Here is a 19,783-nt window from a genome sequence, read left to right as displayed (position 1 = left end):
GGTTGAATAGTGTTTTCACCAACTTGTAACACTTACTGAAAATAATTTGTTACCATGACATTAGATCATATAGAGACACGTTAGAATGAAGATTGTTGAGCTTAGATTGAAAATTCAAGTAGCTTCTAGGAAAAAAAAGGTTTTGACAACTTAGAGAGTTGTTTCAAAGAGTTGTTTAGTTACAAAGGCTTAAATGAAATGTTTAATTGTATGTTTCTTTCCAAAAGAGTTTTCAACCTTAATGATTTCCAAAAATAGTGATGTGGTTAAACAATTAAAACTAGTGTAGTAAAGGAAGAAAATGGAACAAGATAATGCACAAAGGTTTTTATACTAGTTCACCCCAACCTTGGGATATGTCTAGTCCTCACCTTTCAAGATGAGATTCCCATTAACACAACTAGTCATTACTAAACCAACCAACTACTATATTCCAACAACTTTCCAACAACCCCACTGGACTTCACACCTGGCACATTGCTAGACCAGCAACACCACTAGTTTCCACTTTTCCAGCCACTTGTTGGGCTTTACAGCAAAGGTTTTGTGTTTTATTGCATAGAGACAAATTCTCCTAACAAGAGGGATTTCCACTCGGGAAATATAGAAGTCTCACTTCTATCTGTGAAATTTTATAGTTCAAGGTTTATTGCAGAAGTGAGTCAAGAGGTGTTGAAGCAACAATAACAAATTCTCAGATAGAAATGCAACTCAAGCTTTCTCTCACTACGGTAGATTCAACAATTATCACTTTTCTCCTTTAACACCTCTTAAACCTTCAAAGGTAGTAGTTGGAGTGGTTCCCACACCACTAGCATACTTCTCGAGGAAGTTTGAAAAAGGTGTCAGTTGTCCTGCCTTAACAGTTATGCAGAACTATTCTGAGGTTCCCATTATGAGGAACCTTTCTAATGAGCATTCTAAAGACACATTAGAATGGTGAGTCTAATGTTTGTTGAGGAAGGATTTTTTCTAAGGTAGATCCTTCTAATAAAGCATAGTTAGTATGACTCTTGAAAGATCACAATGTCATCAAACTTAACACATATTTGCGGCATAAAGAATTCTAAAGTAGCATGCTTTAAAGATCAAAGGTGAAACTACAATTATTGGCGTGTTAGTGTTCTATCAAAGGCTTTAGACTGCATAAAGACTTCACTCTCCATTCTGATGTAGCGCATTAGATATTCAGAAGGATAGAGTTTTAGCTTTCAACTTGATTGCATCTTCAAATGCTTGAATCATTCATTTTCTGATGAGCCTTGTATATATGTGGTTACATATGGAATATGAGATGACTTCAACCTTTTTCTTCTAATGAGTTAGCTTTCTTCAGTGACTACATATGGAATACAAGATGTTGTTCTTGAGGTGTAGAGATGAACCATTCTTAAATTCATTATAAATTTCTTTTTTCGAAGTCATAATCTTCATCATTCTGATGTAGACTCTGGTGCAACTTCATTAAGATGTTGGATGCTCTTTATAGCCTTTGATAAATCCTCTATGTAATGCCTTGTATAGTTGTGTTATCTTACACTTTTCCAAGTTCAAGTTCTTAAAGGGAAGCACTAGTCTTCATCACATAGATGAGCTTCAAGTAATTTTCTAAAGCTTTTACACTTGACAGTAGTTCTAAGACAACCTTTTTGAGCTTATTCTATGCACCTCAGAATGCATGCACACATCTACTTTTCAAAGATGTTTAAACTAAAAGAGTTAAGCAGAAATGTTAATCATCACACAAATTTTGTCATCCTTACAACATGCATTGCTAGTGGTTTGTCATAATTAAAACTAAGGATGTAGACTCAACACATGTCTCAACTTTCAACTTGTTGCATCTTTAAATCCTATCAACATTAATCTTCTAATGAGCCCTTTATGTGTGTGGCTACACATTGAAGATGTGATGTTGTCAATTTCAGTCTTACAATGAACCCACTTTGTATGTGGTTGCATAAGGAAGACAAGATGTTTGTCACTGCACCATTCTAATGTTGCTAACTCAAATCTTCAGAAGAACCAACTATGTTTGTCACTGCATATGGAACACATGTTGTTGCTTCACCTTTCTGATACATTGTTCCTTCATCATTCTGATATCTCAAAATCTCTTTTATGGTTTGTCTTCAGAATATCACTCTGATATTCTAATTCTCAGAGTCCTTCAGCACACCATTCTGATATTGACTCTAGTACAACTTCATCCTGATATCGTATGCTCATTGTAGCCTTAGATATATCTTGAGTAAGGCCTTCTTGATGTCTTTGTAACATGCCAAGATTGAATTCTCAGAAGGAAGCACTAACTTCATCATGCAAATGGGATTCAGCCAAAGGCTTCTCACTTTAATGCATAGTTGAGACATCCATTATGAGCTTGTTCTTAACTCATCAGAATATTTTCTCTAGTGCATGATCTAAATTTATCAGAACATTAGCCTTGATTTTATTATAAATATATTTCACTAAAACACTTAGCAGATATGTTTAGTCACACAACAGTATCCATCATCCTTACAATTTGTATTGCTAATAGTTTGTCATAATTAAAACCTTAGGATGTGAATTCAACAAATATAATATATATAAATAAATCCAAAGACGATAGCAACAACAATACCAAAGGATTCTTTAATCAATTAATTTAATATAATAAAATAACAAGGCCTTGGAAAAAGTCTCCTCACAATTTATTTCTAATATTCAGAAATTGGAGTTTAAATGTGAGACGTCAAGTGTGTGATGTCTCAATAGATAGGTTGACCCTCTACATTCCTGGACTAATTGAGTTAGTTTGTGACATCCCGATAACATTAAGACAACTTATGTTGAAGTGGAGGGCATACCTCTTATGGGAGTATCTCGGTGAGTATTTTTGAAAGTTACACGTAATGAGATTATTTAGTGTCAGAGTACCAAGTGTGTTGTTGGCTACACAAGTATAGGACTATGGCAGAAATAGAGGTATACTTACTTTGTAACACCTCATATTCTAGTTCAAAATATTGCTTGAAAAACTCTTGTTAATTCTTTTTATTCTTGAAATACATGTCAATAAATTAATACCATCTTCAAAACTCAAGTAATATATATTTTTTAAAAACATATGCAAATAAACTTTATTGTAAAACTAATGTAAATAAATTCTATCATTATAAAAGGTCATTAAAACGTATAAAAACACATTAACATCATTTCTTGAAAGTCGATACAATTAAAAATTTTCCATAGTAGGTCTACAATAATCATGACCTTCAAAAAGATATGAACATTGCAACAAATTAATTAAATACAAGGGCGAAATAATAGTCTTCATACATTATAATAAAAAAGTACCATAGTATCGTGCCACAAGAAAATAAAATGTAATTACAACCCATAAATGTCTAAAAGTGTAACATGTAAATCTGTGATACACATGGCTATCTGAACCTAGGTACACCTAACTCTAAAATGGATACATCCAAAAGAAAACCTAGGTCTTAGAGCAAACATTTATCCAACCCAAAGTATCATATTGTATCTAAGATGAATCCTCAGAAGGATCATCCTCATGCTCCTTAGATGAAGGTTCTAACTACCAAAACAACTATTTGTACTCCTTTATCCCCGTAGGCATGAGATCATCATGGTCTTCTCTAACATAGATATTTGAAAGTTATTGGTTGTAGGGGTGAGTTCTCCGCTTCTCAAACTCAACAAAAAACACACAAAGCATACAACTTACATAACCATGGCATGTGGGTTTTCTATGCAAAAAACATTCTTGATACCCTAGAGCGCATAACTATCACACTTGACATAAATAACTATAGTACTTAACACCATTGACTATCACTCTTGGCACAATTAACTACTATAATTGGCATAATAAATAATAACAATGGACACAACTGACTATCACACTCAACATATAACAAGGCCCAACAATGCCACTAAGCCTCCCAGGTGTTGATGGTTTTACACAATCACATGGATGATAGTTAGGAGTGATCGCCACATACGGGTACAACGCATATCGATCCCCAAGCTCCCAACTCCAAAAAGTACAGTCTCGGTGCCCGTCAAGAGTAGCAAAGTGAGGTCTGTGAGTTCCATGGGCTAAATAAGTGCACCAAATACTAGATAGTCACCACTCACTTATTCCCCTTAGTTCATCAAACCTCTTCACCCATTATACCTCAGTGTACCCTATAAATCATCCATTTCTCAACACAAACCTCGCCATCTCACATATGAAACATAATAACATACCTCATCATTTCACAGATGGAACAGAACCACAAACCTCATCATCTCATAGATAGAATCTAACCATAACCACACCATTTCATAGATGTAACCTAACAACAAAACATGTCATCTCACATATAAGACAACTAACGATTCCTTACTCTTCCTTCAATCTTCTTTCATCTTTCTGTCGCATTACATGTGTAGCCCTCATGCTACTATATCACACAAAACAAACATTCATACACATACAGAGAGATGAGACTCAAGCCTATGTACTACTCTCAAGCAACGATTCTAGGCCCCTCAAGTGATAGAAATTACTTTTCACACAAATCTACCAAAAATTTGGCAACATAACAACTATATTTATAACATCCCAAAATTTATAACAAGTAATTTGATGAGGGCTGGACACCCCTGAACTCAAACCAAAGTGCGTACAAGTAGATATCAAGATATTGTAGAAATATAAATCACACGTTGCAGATATAAGTGTCGAAGTTCACACTCTCTTGGTCTTTAGCATTCATAAGCAATAATAAAATTTTATCGTTCTTTCATATCATGGCAATAGTCATCGGACATGCATACAATCAATCTCAACATTGAGCGTGACATTCACCTTATATTTTAACAATCATATTAAGGTATCCATAACATTTTGAGGCATAACAGTAACCATCATAGAATAATTGCAATTAATTTAAGCATTTATCATACAATCCACAAATATTACATACAACATCAAATTACAAATTAGAGAATTAATACAACTTGGTCCTCATGGGTTTAGCAATTTTGTCTATCTTAGCTTATAAGTTCACAGTGGCTCCTAGAGCGGTTCTTAGGATTCCCTGAAACTTTCCCTAGGATCATTCTAAATCCATTTTTAGTCTTAGAATTACCAAATTAAGTCATCTAACATCCAGTATCAAGTTGCTACCCTGTTTCAAAATGTTTTACTCTTAAACTTGTTTTCAAATTTCTAAGTGTTCCGAAAATCGATTTTTCATAAATTTTACATGCTACCTTATATTTTCACACATAACAAACTCATTTTTGAATTCAAATCTTTAAGAAAAACAGTCCATACAGCCATAACCACAATTTTAATTTTCTTATAGATTTAATCCTACAAAATATCCTTGAACTTGTTTTGTTCATAACTTTTGCTAGACAACTCCAATTTAAGTGAACTTTAAGGCTAACCCTAAGTTTTGATACCCAAAGAACTTATTTTTAACCTTAAAACTTCAAGAAAAACATTACATAGTTCCAGCCAAGGCAGTAGCTACGAAATTTTGAACATCAACACAACATGCAATGAAGTTTAGCTTCCAAAGATAACAAGATCAAGGTTCAAGAAGTGGAAAGACACCCCTTGTCTTGATGAAGCTTGGAAGAAGAAGAAAAATGGACTCCTTTCCTCTTGAAGAACTCATGCAACAACAATGGAGAATGAAGGTTCCAATTTGATTGTTTTTGAGAGACAAGGAGATCATGCTTAAGGCTTGGTCCAAATGAAACTTGGTTAGGTTTAATGTTAACAAGATCAAATTGGCAACATGAATGAACATTTGATAGCCATGGTGGACGTGCCAAATGCTGGCATATATGGGCATTTTTCCTTTTGAATTTTTAACCAGAAATGGCTAAAGTAGACTTAAGCAAAAATGGTAAAAATTGTTTTTGCTAAAATTAGTAAATCTTATCCTAATCTTCTAGATTAGTGTGCTAACCTCCCTTGGGACGTGTACTCAGAGTGAACCTTGCACAAAGTCCACTCGCACATAGACAAAGTACATTGCGACACAATGCATATTGTAATTCTTGCACAAATGGAAATCTAGCTCATATAGTTTTTATTTCTCTGTCAAGCTTTACTAAACCAATCACACACACACACACACACACACACATATATATAGAGAGAGAGATATATATATATACATACATACATACATACATAGAATGAAATTCTATGACTAAAAACATATAACTACTGAAATTAAATCCATACATGCACAAATGACACAACACATAATTTTTTATGTCACTATGAGTTGTAATTTTTCAAGGTGTTACAAATCTAACATATTTTAATTATTCTACATCATATAATTACACACTTTAATTAGTCACCAACTAATTAAACTAAAATTTTATTTTTAACCTAATTGTATAGTCATTTATGAAAATGCCTTAAACACTGCCCAACCATGTTAAGGTATCCTATGGTAATATCTCACTTTCTACCATTTTAATAGTCTAAAAACACTGCCCAATCATGCAACAAAGCAATAACACTGTCTACGAGACACATGGAAAATTGGGATGTAAAATACTCCCTATCGCTTCCTGAAGGAGGTTGGATACAACCAAAAGTATGGAACATACAACAATGATAGGCCTGATGAAACTAACCTTGATAACTTTTAATGAAACCCTAGGTTCCCCATAGGATAATATTATATGTGGTTCCTTGAGTGTTGGAGTCAGAAAACGTTTTACTCTTACCATAGAATTGACATCAAAAGAACAAGACCTCACTCGATACTTTCTCTTATTCCTTTTGTAAGTTATTGTGCTACATGAATATGGATGTACCGATCATGTAGAACATGTATAATCCACATGAATTATGGGAAATGATAAGGGCACATTTGAGATAGAGATAGAAGGACCTACATAGTCATAGTCAACAAATATGATGTACTACACTTTGGATATGCCACTTTCTATTGAGGGGCTCATTAACACGCCGCAATATCCATCCTTACTGTCATTGAGTGAGTAGTATGGCCTCTTAAAATTTTGAGGAACCTTTGGAGGTTGGTTATAGAGGTTACCTAGGTAACGACTAATCAGGCTTTTAGGAGTGTTGTAACTTACAGGCTACTCTATTGGTCTGGGATGGGATATGATGATTATCTATTTCTTTATTTCAATTGTATCTTTTTCTGTTGTATTATGCTTTCATGATATACTTGAAAACTTATGTCTAATAGAAATAATGATATTTTCTCCATTCACATATTATTTTATTATTTCTATGCAACATGTTTCACATGAAGAAAAAATTTACCCAATTTTCATGACAACATGAAAAAAGAGTTTTGATTGAACTAAAACTAAAACTAAAACGTGTGTATGTTGGGTTTATGCTTGAAGCAATTTCATCACGAGACTTAAGAATTTGACATGCATTTTTTGGAACCACCAGTTCAAAAATTGACATAGGGTCAATTTGTTTAAACTTAAAATAAGTAATTTTAAAATAAGCACTTTAAAAAAAAACCTTATTTAATAAGCAAATAGAATTTGTTTATCAGAATATGTATAAAACTATTTTTTTAGGCAGAAGTAGTTTAGACAAGAACACTAAAAAAATAGAAAGCTACTTATTTTATTAAAATAAGTACTTTTTTCAACAAATAAGTTTAAACAAATAGGCCTATAACGTGTTAAGACAATTTAATGTGTTTAATGATGTTTTGGAAGGACAGGCTTCCACGTTGCTATTTACGGCCAATAACATCATATATAATATGAGGTATTATCTTGTACATGGTATTTATTCAGAGTGGACCATGTTTTTCAAGATCATTCCAACGTCACAAGGAGAGAAAAATTGTGCAATGCTAAGAATTGACAAGAAAGGATGTGGAACGGGATTTGGTGTGTGATACGAACGTGGACGACGAAGCCATGCAACGACGTCGTTCGGGGAGAGTGAGACAGCTGCCTAAGCACTGGGATGTTTACCAGTTAGGATGAAGGACCTTGGGTAGAAGCTGATCATGTAAGCTTTAGGCGGGAAGGGTAGAGTTGGTTAGGGTTAGTTACTACTAACCCTTGCAGTTAGAAATGATTCCTACAACAATATAAATAAGTTGTAACTAACTTCAGAAAGGAATAACAAACAGAATATCCAGAAACTTCTTCTCTTCCCTCTCGAACACTCTTTCTCTAATCTCTCTCGAACTCGCGTCTTCGTCCTCGCGGGTCCTTGAGGCTTGCACAGGTCTTGTGATTGTGGAGGTTCCCTAGCTCTCAATGAAAGCTAGGTATCATTGGTGCTTTCATTGAGCACGTGGTTAAAAGCATGGCGGAAGGAACACGATCCAAAGTTCTCTAGTCGGAAAAAATGGAGGAACTATTTGCGAAGTTTGTAGCGACAGTCGAGGCAAAGATGGAGACTCTAGCAAAACGATTAGCTCACCTCGAAGCAAATAGGTATAATCCACAACAAGTGCAACCAGAGGCGACCTCGTTTCCAGCATCAAGCTCGCACACAGCACCGCACCGGATGAAGCTCGATGAGCCGAGATTCGATGGCTCCGACGCCACGGGCTGGATTTTTAAGATAACGCAATTCTTCGAATATCACACAACACCGGATCATGAGAGACTCACGATCATATCATTCTATATGGAAGGTCAAGCATTAGCTTGGTTTCAATGGATGCATCGTAACTGTCAGCTATCCTCCTGGCTGGCATTTCTTCATGCTCTTCACTCTCGGTTCGCATCCACCACGTATGAGGATCCAACGGGCTTATTATGTAAATTACAGCAATGAACCACGGTAAATAACTACCTCTCTGAATTCGAAGCTTTAGCAAATCGCATTATAGGACTACCTTTGTCCATGGCCCTGAGTTGCTTCATCTCGGGGCTCATGTTGGATCGAGTGGCCTCAGAATAATTAAGAAGGGGGGGTTGAATTAATTATTCCTAAACCTTTACTAATTCAAAATTACTCTTTTAAGGCTTTTACTTATGTTGTTAAGAGAATATGGAGTAGAAGAGAAACTTAACAGAAAGTAAAAGCAGAAATTAAATGCACAGCGGAAATTAAAAGAGTAGGGAAGAAGGAGACAAACACACTTAAGTTTTTATACTGGTTTGGCAACAACCCGTGCCTACATCCAGTCCCCAAGCGACCTGCGGTACTTGAGATTTCTTTCAACCTTGTAAAAATTCTTTTACAAGCAAAGATCCACAAGGGATGTACCCTCCCTTGTTCTCTTTGAACCTAGTGGATGTACCCTCCACTAGAATTGATCCATAAGAGATGTACCCTCTCTTGTTCTCAGTCAAACCCAAGTAGATGTACCCTCTACTTGTACCACAAAGGATGTACCCTCCAATGTGTTGAGACAAAGATCTCAGGCTGTTAAACCTTTGATACTTTGTGAATGGGGATACAAAAGAATTCTCAAGCGGTTAGTCCTTTGAACACTTTTGTATTAGGGAAAGGGAAGAATCAAAAGAATTCTCAGACTGTGTCGTTTTGAATTCTTTGACAAGGGAGAAGGGAGACACAAAAGAATTCAGGCGATTAGTCCTTTGTTCTTTTGGAAAAGGGAGAAGAGAGACACAAAAAGAATTCAGGCGGTTAGTCCTTGGTGAATTCTTTTTGGCAAAGGGAGAAGAGAATGAAAAGGATGAATAGCACAAGTTTTCAAGGTTTGGAAAACCATAAAACTTCAGAAAGCTTTTGGTACAAAGAAGAAGAAGAAGTTCAAAGAGAGTCAAGGCTTGTAAATGATTCATTGGAAAAGTAAAGTATTCAAGATTGTTGAAATGCAAAACAAAGCCTTGCTTTTATAGACTCTCCATGTATGGTCAAGAAGACCATTCAGAAGAGTTATAACTTTTAGAAAAACTTAAAACCCATTTGAAAAAGTCAAAACCTTTTTGAAGAGTTACATCTTTTGATTTTTCAGAAACAGTCACTGGTAATCGATTACCAAATAAGTGTAATCGATTACACAAAGCTTTTGAGTGAAAGGATGTGACTCTTCACATTTAAATTTGAATTTCAACGTTCAAGGGCACTAGTAATCGATTACCAAAACATTGTAATCGATTACAGCCTTTTGAAAATAATTGGAACGTTGTAAACTCAGTTTGAAAACTTTTTCAAACTCATTTTGCTACTGGTAATCGATTACAACAATATGGTAATCGATTACCAGAGAGTAAAAACTCTTTGGTAAAGGTTTTGTCAAAAAACCATGTGCTATTCAAAGTTTTGAAAAAAAAACTTTTTAATACTTATCTTGATTGAGTCTTTTCTTCATTCTTGAATCTTGAGTCTTGAATCTTGATCTTGATTCTTGAGATCTTGAATCTTGAATCTTGATTCTTGATTCTAGGCTTTCTTCTTGAGTCTTGAATTCTTCTTGATTCTTGAACTCTTGACTTGTTCTTGATTCACTTGAGATGTTCTTTGATTCACTTGAGTTGTTCTTTGATCTTTGAGCTTTTTGTTCATCACCTTTGTCATCATCTTTTGTTGTCATCATTGTTATCATCAAAACACCTTTGAATCACATTCACCATGAAGCCTTGCTTCTACAGCTCACACCGGCAATTCGCTGGGAGGTCCAAGTACTGCAACCAGTTTCGATGAGTCAAGCGGTGGCATACGCCAGATTACACGAGGAAAAACAAAATGACGGGCGCAAATCGTTTCGACCTTCGGTTGGAGCTTCCTCTAGTTCTAGGCAGGCCCCATTACTGGCGTCATCTTCAACACCTCCACTGTTACCTACACCAACACGCACTACTTCCTCCAACGTTCCTTTTAAACATCTCACTCCGGAGGAACTTGCCATAAGACGAGAAAAGGGATTATGTTTTCAATGTGACGAGAAGTATTCGCGGGGCCATAAATGCTCTTCTTCTCTCTTCCTACTCATTATGGAAGATGATGACACAGCTGCTGAACCTCATGAGCAACACCCTCCTTTACCGGAACATGTACTAGAACCTTCGCCAGCACAACTTAGTTTTAATGCACTATCGGGACAAGTGGTACCGGAAACTTTACGCATGTAGGGATACATCTATGGCCAACCTGTGAGCATACTCATAGATGGAGGCAGCACACACAATTTTGTGCATCACAGGGTCGTCATGACAGTAGGGCTTACCACTAACACGACCTCCCCATTAAGTGCCACCGTTGGCAATGGTGAGGAACTTCAATGCCAGCAAACGTGCTATGATGTTGAGGTAACTATTCAGCAACACCCTTTTGTCATCGATTTCCATGTCAATACCAATTTGCGGGGCTGATTTGGTCTTAGGAGTACAATGGTTGAAAACGTTAGGGCCAGTCTTAACTGATTACACGACCCTAACGATGAAGTTCATGGCTACCGGCCATCTGATAGAGTTACACGGTGAACATGAACAAGCTTTGGAATCTGTATCTTCCTCTCAGCTACGTCGTCTGATACACACTAAAGGAACTAGTATGATGTTCCACATTCGATTAGAGACACACACACCTTCCCAACAGGATACTACCCCAATACCGAAGGAGATCGAGGAACTGCTGGATCGATATTCGTCGTTATTCAAGCCAATAGTGGGTCTTCCACCATCAAGGGACACTGATCACGCCATTAACATCCTACCTGAAGCAGCACCAGTAAATGTGAGACCATATAGGTATCCCCACTATCAAAAATGGGAAATCGAAGACCAGATAAGCTCTATGCTGAATAAGGGCTTCATACGCACCAGTGCCAGTCCCTTTTCGTCCTCAGTACTGCTCGTGAAGAAGAAGGACGGGTCGTAGAGGTTTTGCGTAGATTACAGGGCCCTTAACGCCATAACAATATGAGACAGGTTCCCTATACCAACCATAGATGAGATGCTAGATGAGTTAGGCGGCGCACGGTGGTTTTCCAAGCTAGATTTGATGCAAGGCTACCACCAAATCCTGATGAAGGAAGAGGACATCAACAAGACTGCATTTCGAACGCATCAAGGACATTATGAGTTTAGGGTAATGCCCTTCGGGCTCTGTAACGCACCCTCTACGTTCCAAGAAACCATGAATCAACTTTTTCAGCCTTTCCTGCGTAAGTTCGTCATCGTCTTCTTCGACGATGTGCTTGTCTTCAGCAAAACGATGAAATACCACTTAGTTCACCTGGAGAATGCATTCCAACTCTTACTCTCGGGAAAATTCTCCTTGAAACTTACCAAATGTACCTTTGCTCAGACCCAACTTGAGTATTTGGGGCACATGGTCTCGGGCAGAGGTGTAGAACCAGTGCCGGAAAAGCTACAGGCAATTCAGGAGTGGCCACGACCTCAAACAGTTAAAGCCTTACGCAGCTTCCTTGGTTTGGTGGGATTTTATAGAAGGTTTATTAGGGGTTACGCGAAGATTGAAGCTCCTCTCTCACAGTTACTGGGCTAGGGTCCATTCCGGTGGACGGAGATGGCTACCGAGGCGTTCAACACCTTGAAAGAGGCAGTCTCCACAACACTAGTTCTTGCACTGCCCAATTTCGATGTTCCATTCGTGGTGGAGACCGACGCGTCGGGTACCGGCGTCGGGGCAGTTCTTTCTCAGGCGGGCCACCCCATAGCATTCTTCAGTAAGGAGTTCTGCCCCCAAACTCCGAGCCTCGTCTACATATATTCGTGAGCTTGCAGCTATCACGATGGCCGTCAAAAAATGGTGCCACTATTTGCTGGGTCATCCCTTTGTGATCCTCACTGATCATCAAAGTTTACGGGACTTGATGACTCAGGCGGTGTAGACGCTGGAGCAACACCGGTATCTGATTCGACTGCTGGGATTCGAATATACTATAGAGTATCGACCGGGACGCGAGAACGGGGTTGCGGATGCGTTATCGAAGGTTGCCAGAGACGATGCCAAAGCTTCCTTGTACCTAATCTCAGTACCACAGTTCTCCTTTATCACTAACCTCAAGGAAGAATTAGCCACAAACCAGGACTTTCTCGCGTTACAGGAGAAAATCCAAAAGGACCCTGATGCAGCTGCTGAGTATCGGATTGATCCTTCACAAACAGCGCATTTGGCTCCCCACAGGGTCGTCCATCATTCCGTTACTACTGGAATAATTCCATAGTACCCCGACAGGAGGTCACTATGGGACTCAGAAGACGTTTCAAAGGTTGCAGGAGAACTTCACGCGAACCTCCATGCGCAATGATGTGCGCACCTTCGTTGCAGCCTGCGTCACATGTCAACTTACCAAGTATGATACCCGCAAGCCAGCAGGATTATTGTGCCCTCTTCCAGTACCATATCGGCCTTGTGAAGATTTAAGCATGGATTTCATTGTCGGCTTACCATCATATAAAGGTTATACATGCATTTTCGTCGTGGTGAATCGCTTTTCAAAAGGCCTTCACCTAGGCCTGTTACCCACGAAGCACACTGCGAAGAAGGTGGCAGAGTTGTTCACAGCTATGGTGACTCGTCTTCACGGTTTGCCCCGTAGCATCATATCGGATCGAGATCCTTTGTTTGTGAGTAAGTTCTGGAGGGAGCTATTTGAACTCAGTGGTACCCAGCTTCGTCTCAGCTCCTCGTACCATCCACAAACGGATGGCCAGACGGAGGTTGCGAATCGGGTCGTGGAGCAGTACTTAAGGGCCTTCGTTCACCGGAAGCCGACGTCGTGGGGGCAGTTCCTGTTGTGGGCTGAGTGGTCATACAACACTTCATGCCACTCAAGCACGGGAATAACACCATTTGAGGTAATCTACGGCTAGAAACCACCCGCTATTCCGGAATATGTGGGGGGAACGTCGTCGGTTGATATGGTAGATGAGGTACTTAGTCAACGCGACGAGGTTTTGAAGCTGCTTCGCCGGAAATTGCTCAAGGCACAACAGAAGATGAAGCTGACGGCGGACGCACGACGACCATCGCAGGAGTTCAATGTCGGGGATTGGGTGTTGGTCAAGCTTCGGCCTCATCGTCAAACTTCAGCTTCGGAGACATCACACTCGAAGTTGGCAAAGAGGTACTACGGGCCATTTGAGGTGGTGGAGAAGATGGGTAAGGTTGCGTATCATCTGAGACTTCCTAGTCATAGTCGCATTCATCCTATATTTCATGTTTCCTTACTCAAGGCCTTTGTGGGGGATCCTACGACAACAAGCACGGACCCTTTACCAGCTATGACCAATGATGAACCAGCAACAGCCCCTGTGATAATCCTGGACTCCAGGTTGGTTCCGTCTGACGACGGCCCACGCCGTATGGTGCTGGTACAAGGGACAGGGCTTTCATCTGACGACGCGTCATGGGAGGACTGGCAGCAGTTAAAGGAATGCCACAACCTTGAGGACAAGGTTTTGCTGGAAGAGAGGGGGGATGATACGAACATGGACGACGAAGCCATGCAACGACGTCGTTCGGGGAGAGTGAGACAGCTGCCTAAGGACTGGGATGTTTACCAGTTAGGATGAAGGACCTTGGGTAGAAGCTGATCATGTAAGCTTTAGGCGGGAAGGGTAGAGTTGGTTAGGGTTAGTTACTACTGACCCTTGCGGTTAGAAATGATTCCTACAACAATATAAATAAGTTGTAACTAACTTCAGAAAGGAATAACAAACAGAATATCCAGAAACTTCTTCTCTTCCCTCTCAAACTCTCTTTCTCTAATCTCTCTCGAACTCGCGTCTTCGTCCTCACGGGTCCTTGAGGCTTGCGCAGGTCTTGTGATTGTGGAGGTTCCCTAGCCCTCGAAAGCTAGGTATCAGTGTGCTTCAATCTTGATTTGCAAATGTATGTGGTCTATTGCATGCTTGGTACAAGGATACAATTGAGCATATAATGTTAGCATGCATCATCTTACATAACATGATTGTTTAAGATGAATGACATGCATAATTTAAGTAGAAATTTAGATTATGATCATATAAACAATGACATCTCAACATGTGAAGTGTCTAATAGTCTTCATTTTGATTTCACAACATGCCTACAAATGAGAGCATGTATTTGTGAAAGAAAAATTCATGTTTAACTTGAAGTATATTTGGTTGAGCATATTTTAAATTGCTTTAGACACAAGAATAACACACTTTTTTTTATATATATTTATCTAAGATTATGAATTTATCAGCAATTTAACTTTTGATTTAAATAAAATAAAATAAAATATTTTTATTTTTTATGTATTTATTGTTTCACAATTAATTATTTATGAATAATTACTTAAATTTACTTTAAAATAATTTTAAAATATATAAAAAAATGAGGTCTATCATGGAACTCACTAAAAGTGAGTTAAGAACCCAAATTGAATTTTATTATTGAAGTAAAAAATGATAAAAAAAATTTAAATTTTATGTGACACTTAAGACCACAAAAATTGAATCAAAAATTCAAAATGAATTTTTATCAATAATTGTTAATAAAAATTAGGCTAAAATGACTAAACTAAAAGGATAAAGGACAACCATATTTTTTTTAAAAAAATAAATGGTGAAATTAAATATAAAAAATAAAAGACTAAAAAAATCATTTAATCTAAAAATTACTAATCTTACCACGTATCATATACTCTCTCTATCCTCTTTTGTAAGAAAAAAAATACAATTTTTGTTTTCTTTTATAAGTAATTTTGACTGTTGTTTTATTTAATAAAATTATGTTCAAAATATTATTTATTTAATAAAAATATTATTTTTTTAATTAAAAATAACTTAATTTAATAAAATTAATTATCTTTTTTTAAATAAAAAAAATTGGTTATAGAAGATAACAAAGGGGGGGTTTTGGTGCTGTAATGTTTATTATTTTTATTATATATAATAAAAAAAAAAACTGATAAATAGGCGTGCTGAGATAAACGAAGTATATAAACGAGAAGATGAGAACAAGTATTTCAAAGTTGCTCCGATTTCCAATCGTGAGGCATCATCAAGTGAGTAACAATTTCTATTCTATCTCGTCATGAAACCCTAATCCACTCGCTTCTCGATCTCGGTTGAGCCATTCTTCCACGCTCGTCTTCGCTCTCCATCTGTAAGTTTTCAGTTTCCCCCAATCCCTTTACTACCTCTCGATCCACCTAATCAACTCCAATCATTTCTTCAATTTCTCAATTCAATTTCACAATATTCCATCACTCTTTGCTTTATTGGTCAAAATTCACATCAAATCTGGCGCATAAATCTCGAATTGTTCACTCCCCTTTCGTTTCCCTAATTTTCCAGGTTCAAAGATCCGTCCGTCACGAGCGTTGGTTATACGATGGATGGGAACAAGGACGACGCGTTGAAATGTTTGAGTATCGGCAAAGAGGCGTTGGAAAGCGGCGATCGGTCACGTGCGTTGAAGTTCGTAACGAAGGCACGTCGCCTCGACCCCACCCTCCCCGTCGACGATCTATTGTCCACGATAGACGCGGATGCAGGGGATCAGCCTGCCGCCGCGGAGGCGGCGGAGTCCACAAAGTCTCCCGATCATCCTTCTATCCGCCGGAGGGCTGCTGGGGCGGCCGCTGCCGCTCCAAAGGGGCCCTCGTCGGCCTCGTCCTCTTCGGCCTCATACACAGAAGAGCAAGTCTCAATTATCAGAGAGATAAAGAGAAAGAAGAACTTTTATGAGATATTGGGATTGGAGAAGACTTGCACTATTGAGGACGTGAGGAAGTCGTACAGGAAACTGTCTCTTAAGGTTCATCCCGATAAGAACAAAGCCCATGGGGCCGAGGAAGCGTTCAAGGCCGTTTCAAAGGCGTTTCAGTGTCTTAGTAATGAAGAGAGTAAGAGGAAGTATGATGTTTCGGGAGAGGATGAAGCGATCTACGAGCAGCGCACTGCAAGGCCGGCAGCCAGGGGTTATAATGGTTACTATGAAGCTGATATTGATGCTGAGGAGATATTCAGGAACTTCTTCTTTGGAGGAATGGCCCCTGCAGCCAATTTTGGAGGATTCAGTTTTGGACCAGCTGGGTTCAATGGGTTCAATGGTCATAGGCATGCTGCTGAACATGGTTCTGGTGGTTTTAATGTTCGCACATTAATTCAGTTACTGCCAGTGCTGCTGATTCTACTATTGAACTTTTTGCCTTCTTCGGAGCCCTTGTACTCGCTATCGAAGAGTTATCCTTATGAACATCGGTTTACCACACCCAAGGGTGTCAACTATTATGTCAAATCTACAAACTTTGTTCAGGAGTATCCCTTGGGGAGCGAGGAACGATCAAAAATTGAAGAAAGGGTAGAGAGGGAGTACTTCAGCATTCTCCGCCAGAATTGTCATTTTGAGTTGCAGCGTCGCCAATGGGGTTATATCCGGGAAACACCCCACTGCGATATGTTGCGGAAGTTTGAGGTGGTGAATTAATAAGTTGAATCATGGTCCTAATTTTTATTATTGTCTTGCCTTTTGTTGTAGATGCAGTAGCTTTTACCTGCTTGTGTTATTATTATAGAATGTACAATTTATTTTTCACTCATATTAGTGAAGCAAGTTTACAATAAGCCAGCCACTTTGTTGGGATTGTTATCTCTCAAATTTCATCAAATATCTCAATGATGGATCTTCCTTTACTGCTTAAATCATTCATCACAGGAGGTATGAATGCATTGCCTCACGTATGTACCCAAATATGCCTTTTGACTGGTGTATTTTATGTTCAACTGCACTGAGTGGTACACCATATGGTAGAGTAAATCATTAAGTACCTATTATTTTGCTATAATGCCTTGATAATTCTGTTTATTTTGTTGCTGCAAAGTGGCAACTTTTATGCATTAAGCTATTACTTTAGCTCTAATATAGTAGCTAGCATGAATGGAAGAAGAAAATGGGGGCACAATAGATAAGCATGTGCTTGGATGGCAAAAGGAGGGAGTAAAAGATTAAGGGATCAGTTCAATACTTCATATGACTTTAAATCATCCTCAAAAGGAAATAGTGTTTAAAGGGTGTTAAACATTTGCTGAAGCAAGATTGTGTGAAGTAATTGATGTAATCAATTAAACATGGATGATGAAAGTTTATACTTTGGAAGTATGATCTTTAGACACTCCCATATAGAGTAAATAAACGCCCAATTAACAACTCTCTATCGCATCTATTACTTCTCACTTATTTATTTCTCTATCCAGGTGTAGACACCCCAAGGGTTGTCCACCAAACATTTTCCTTATACTTTAAGTTGCTATCTAGCCTGCTTTGCTTCCTTGATACTTGATAAGCTGAATCTCTTTGATGGAGGTAGTGGAAGCATAGTTGGATGGCTAATAAGATTTCATTATTTGACAAGCAAAAGTCAAATGTCTATGGCCATTAGGCACCATTTGTGTGTTGCAAGACTTTTACAATGATATGATCTATAACTTAATCTATCATCATGGATATCAAATTTAATGTTTCTTAGCAGCTTGGATTTCATTTAAACAATGCTTTGTTGATCTGTGATTCTGTGCTATCAGTTGATTTGCCATGACCCATGGCCTTTCGGGTGTACCTTGTTTGGGTCTGCATGAAAGATAAATGATGTGGAAATTGAGGAGAAACCGAACTAGGCCCAGCAAAGTTTGATATTTTGTGTTTTTTTTGGTTGTTGGATTGAGTTATCTTTTGATTCATCAGGCTCATAAGATAGTCTTTTTCTTTTCTACACTTTAACTAAATAAGTGGCATTTTGGTAATATATATTCAGTGAATCGGTTGATTATCATTCTTTAGGTTTGTGGGTTGCATTTGATGTCTGTTGTGTCAACTTTTATCTGTGACCTTGGTTTTTCTTTCTGATGCATATTGAGTGCGGTTTTATCATTAACCTATTTGAGGAGCATAAGATTGGGCTTATGTGTACGTTGGATTTTTCAAAATCAAATTGAAATACTCGTTAACTTTTCTGTAGATAAATTTTCACGTATTTACTTTCAAGTTGAGAATTTGATTTTGTATTCAAAATTAATTCTGAATTAAAATATCAGACAATTTTTTCTTTGAATAAAATTTTTTATACTAAATATTACTATTAATTTACTAGTATAATGAAAACATACAAAATTATATTACTTCAAAACAATTTTAATTAAAATTGGTTTCATTCAAAATCAATTTTATCCATATCCATGCTTATTCATACTCAAACCGTAACGTGCCTTGAATTGTGGCATTTTCTTAGTCAAAACCTTGCAATATCTTTTTCCTACTCTTAAAAAATTATTAGCAATCTGGTGGAGGGAGGCTAAAAGTGGTTGAAAGAGGCAAGGTGGCATCAACGCGCTTTAATACAGTCATGAATCAATATCTTCGGATGTGGGAAAATGTAGAAAGAAAAATAATGAAAAAATAACAAAGAACAGAAAATTACAAAAAAGTAGTAGTAAATTTTAAATGAGTAAAAATAAGTTGAAATTTTCTTTCTTCATACTTGGTTAGATAGAAAAACAAGAGTTATTATATCTTTCTCACTCTTGAATGAGAAGAATCGTGTGGGTTTTACCCTAGATATGAGGGATAAATTGAGTGGTAAAATTGAAAAAAGAAAAATTTAGGGGGTGTTTGGTTTGATTGTTTTCTGTTTTCATTTTCAGTAGAAATAGAAAATGGTGATAGAAGTGCGTTTGGTTGGATTTTTTAAAACATTTTCAGTGAAAATATTTTCTCAAACGAACCAAAAACTGAAAACAATAAAATCTCGTTTTCAGTATTTTCAGTTGAAGCCAGGAACCTCAATTTGGGTAAAATGAAAATGCGGTGGCAAGGAATGTAATT

General features: G+C 37.6%; 1 protein-coding gene across 1 annotated transcript; it reads left to right on the top strand.

Annotated features, from left to right (window-relative positions):
• The first annotated feature begins 15,901 nt into the window (after positions 1-15,901).
• On the top strand, positions 15,902-17,607 carry LOC114409581 (chaperone protein dnaJ 49-like). The gene is made up of 2 exons (XM_028373084.1): positions 15,902-16,066; positions 16,258-17,607. The coding sequence occupies exon 2, from the start codon at positions 16,295-16,297 to the stop codon at positions 17,390-17,392; it is 1,098 nt and encodes a 365-aa protein (XP_028228885.1). The 5' UTR covers positions 15,902-16,066; positions 16,258-16,294; the 3' UTR covers positions 17,393-17,607.
• The last annotated feature ends 2,176 nt before the right edge of the window (positions 17,608-19,783 follow it).

This window comes from Glycine soja, chromosome 4 (genome assembly GCF_004193775.1).
Source record: "Glycine soja cultivar W05 chromosome 4, ASM419377v2, whole genome shotgun sequence".
In the NCBI taxonomy this organism is placed as follows: domain Eukaryota; kingdom Viridiplantae; phylum Streptophyta; class Magnoliopsida; order Fabales; family Fabaceae; genus Glycine; species Glycine soja.
The sequence above is the reverse complement of the archived record's forward strand: the minus strand, read 5'-3'. Positions and strand labels throughout refer to the sequence as shown.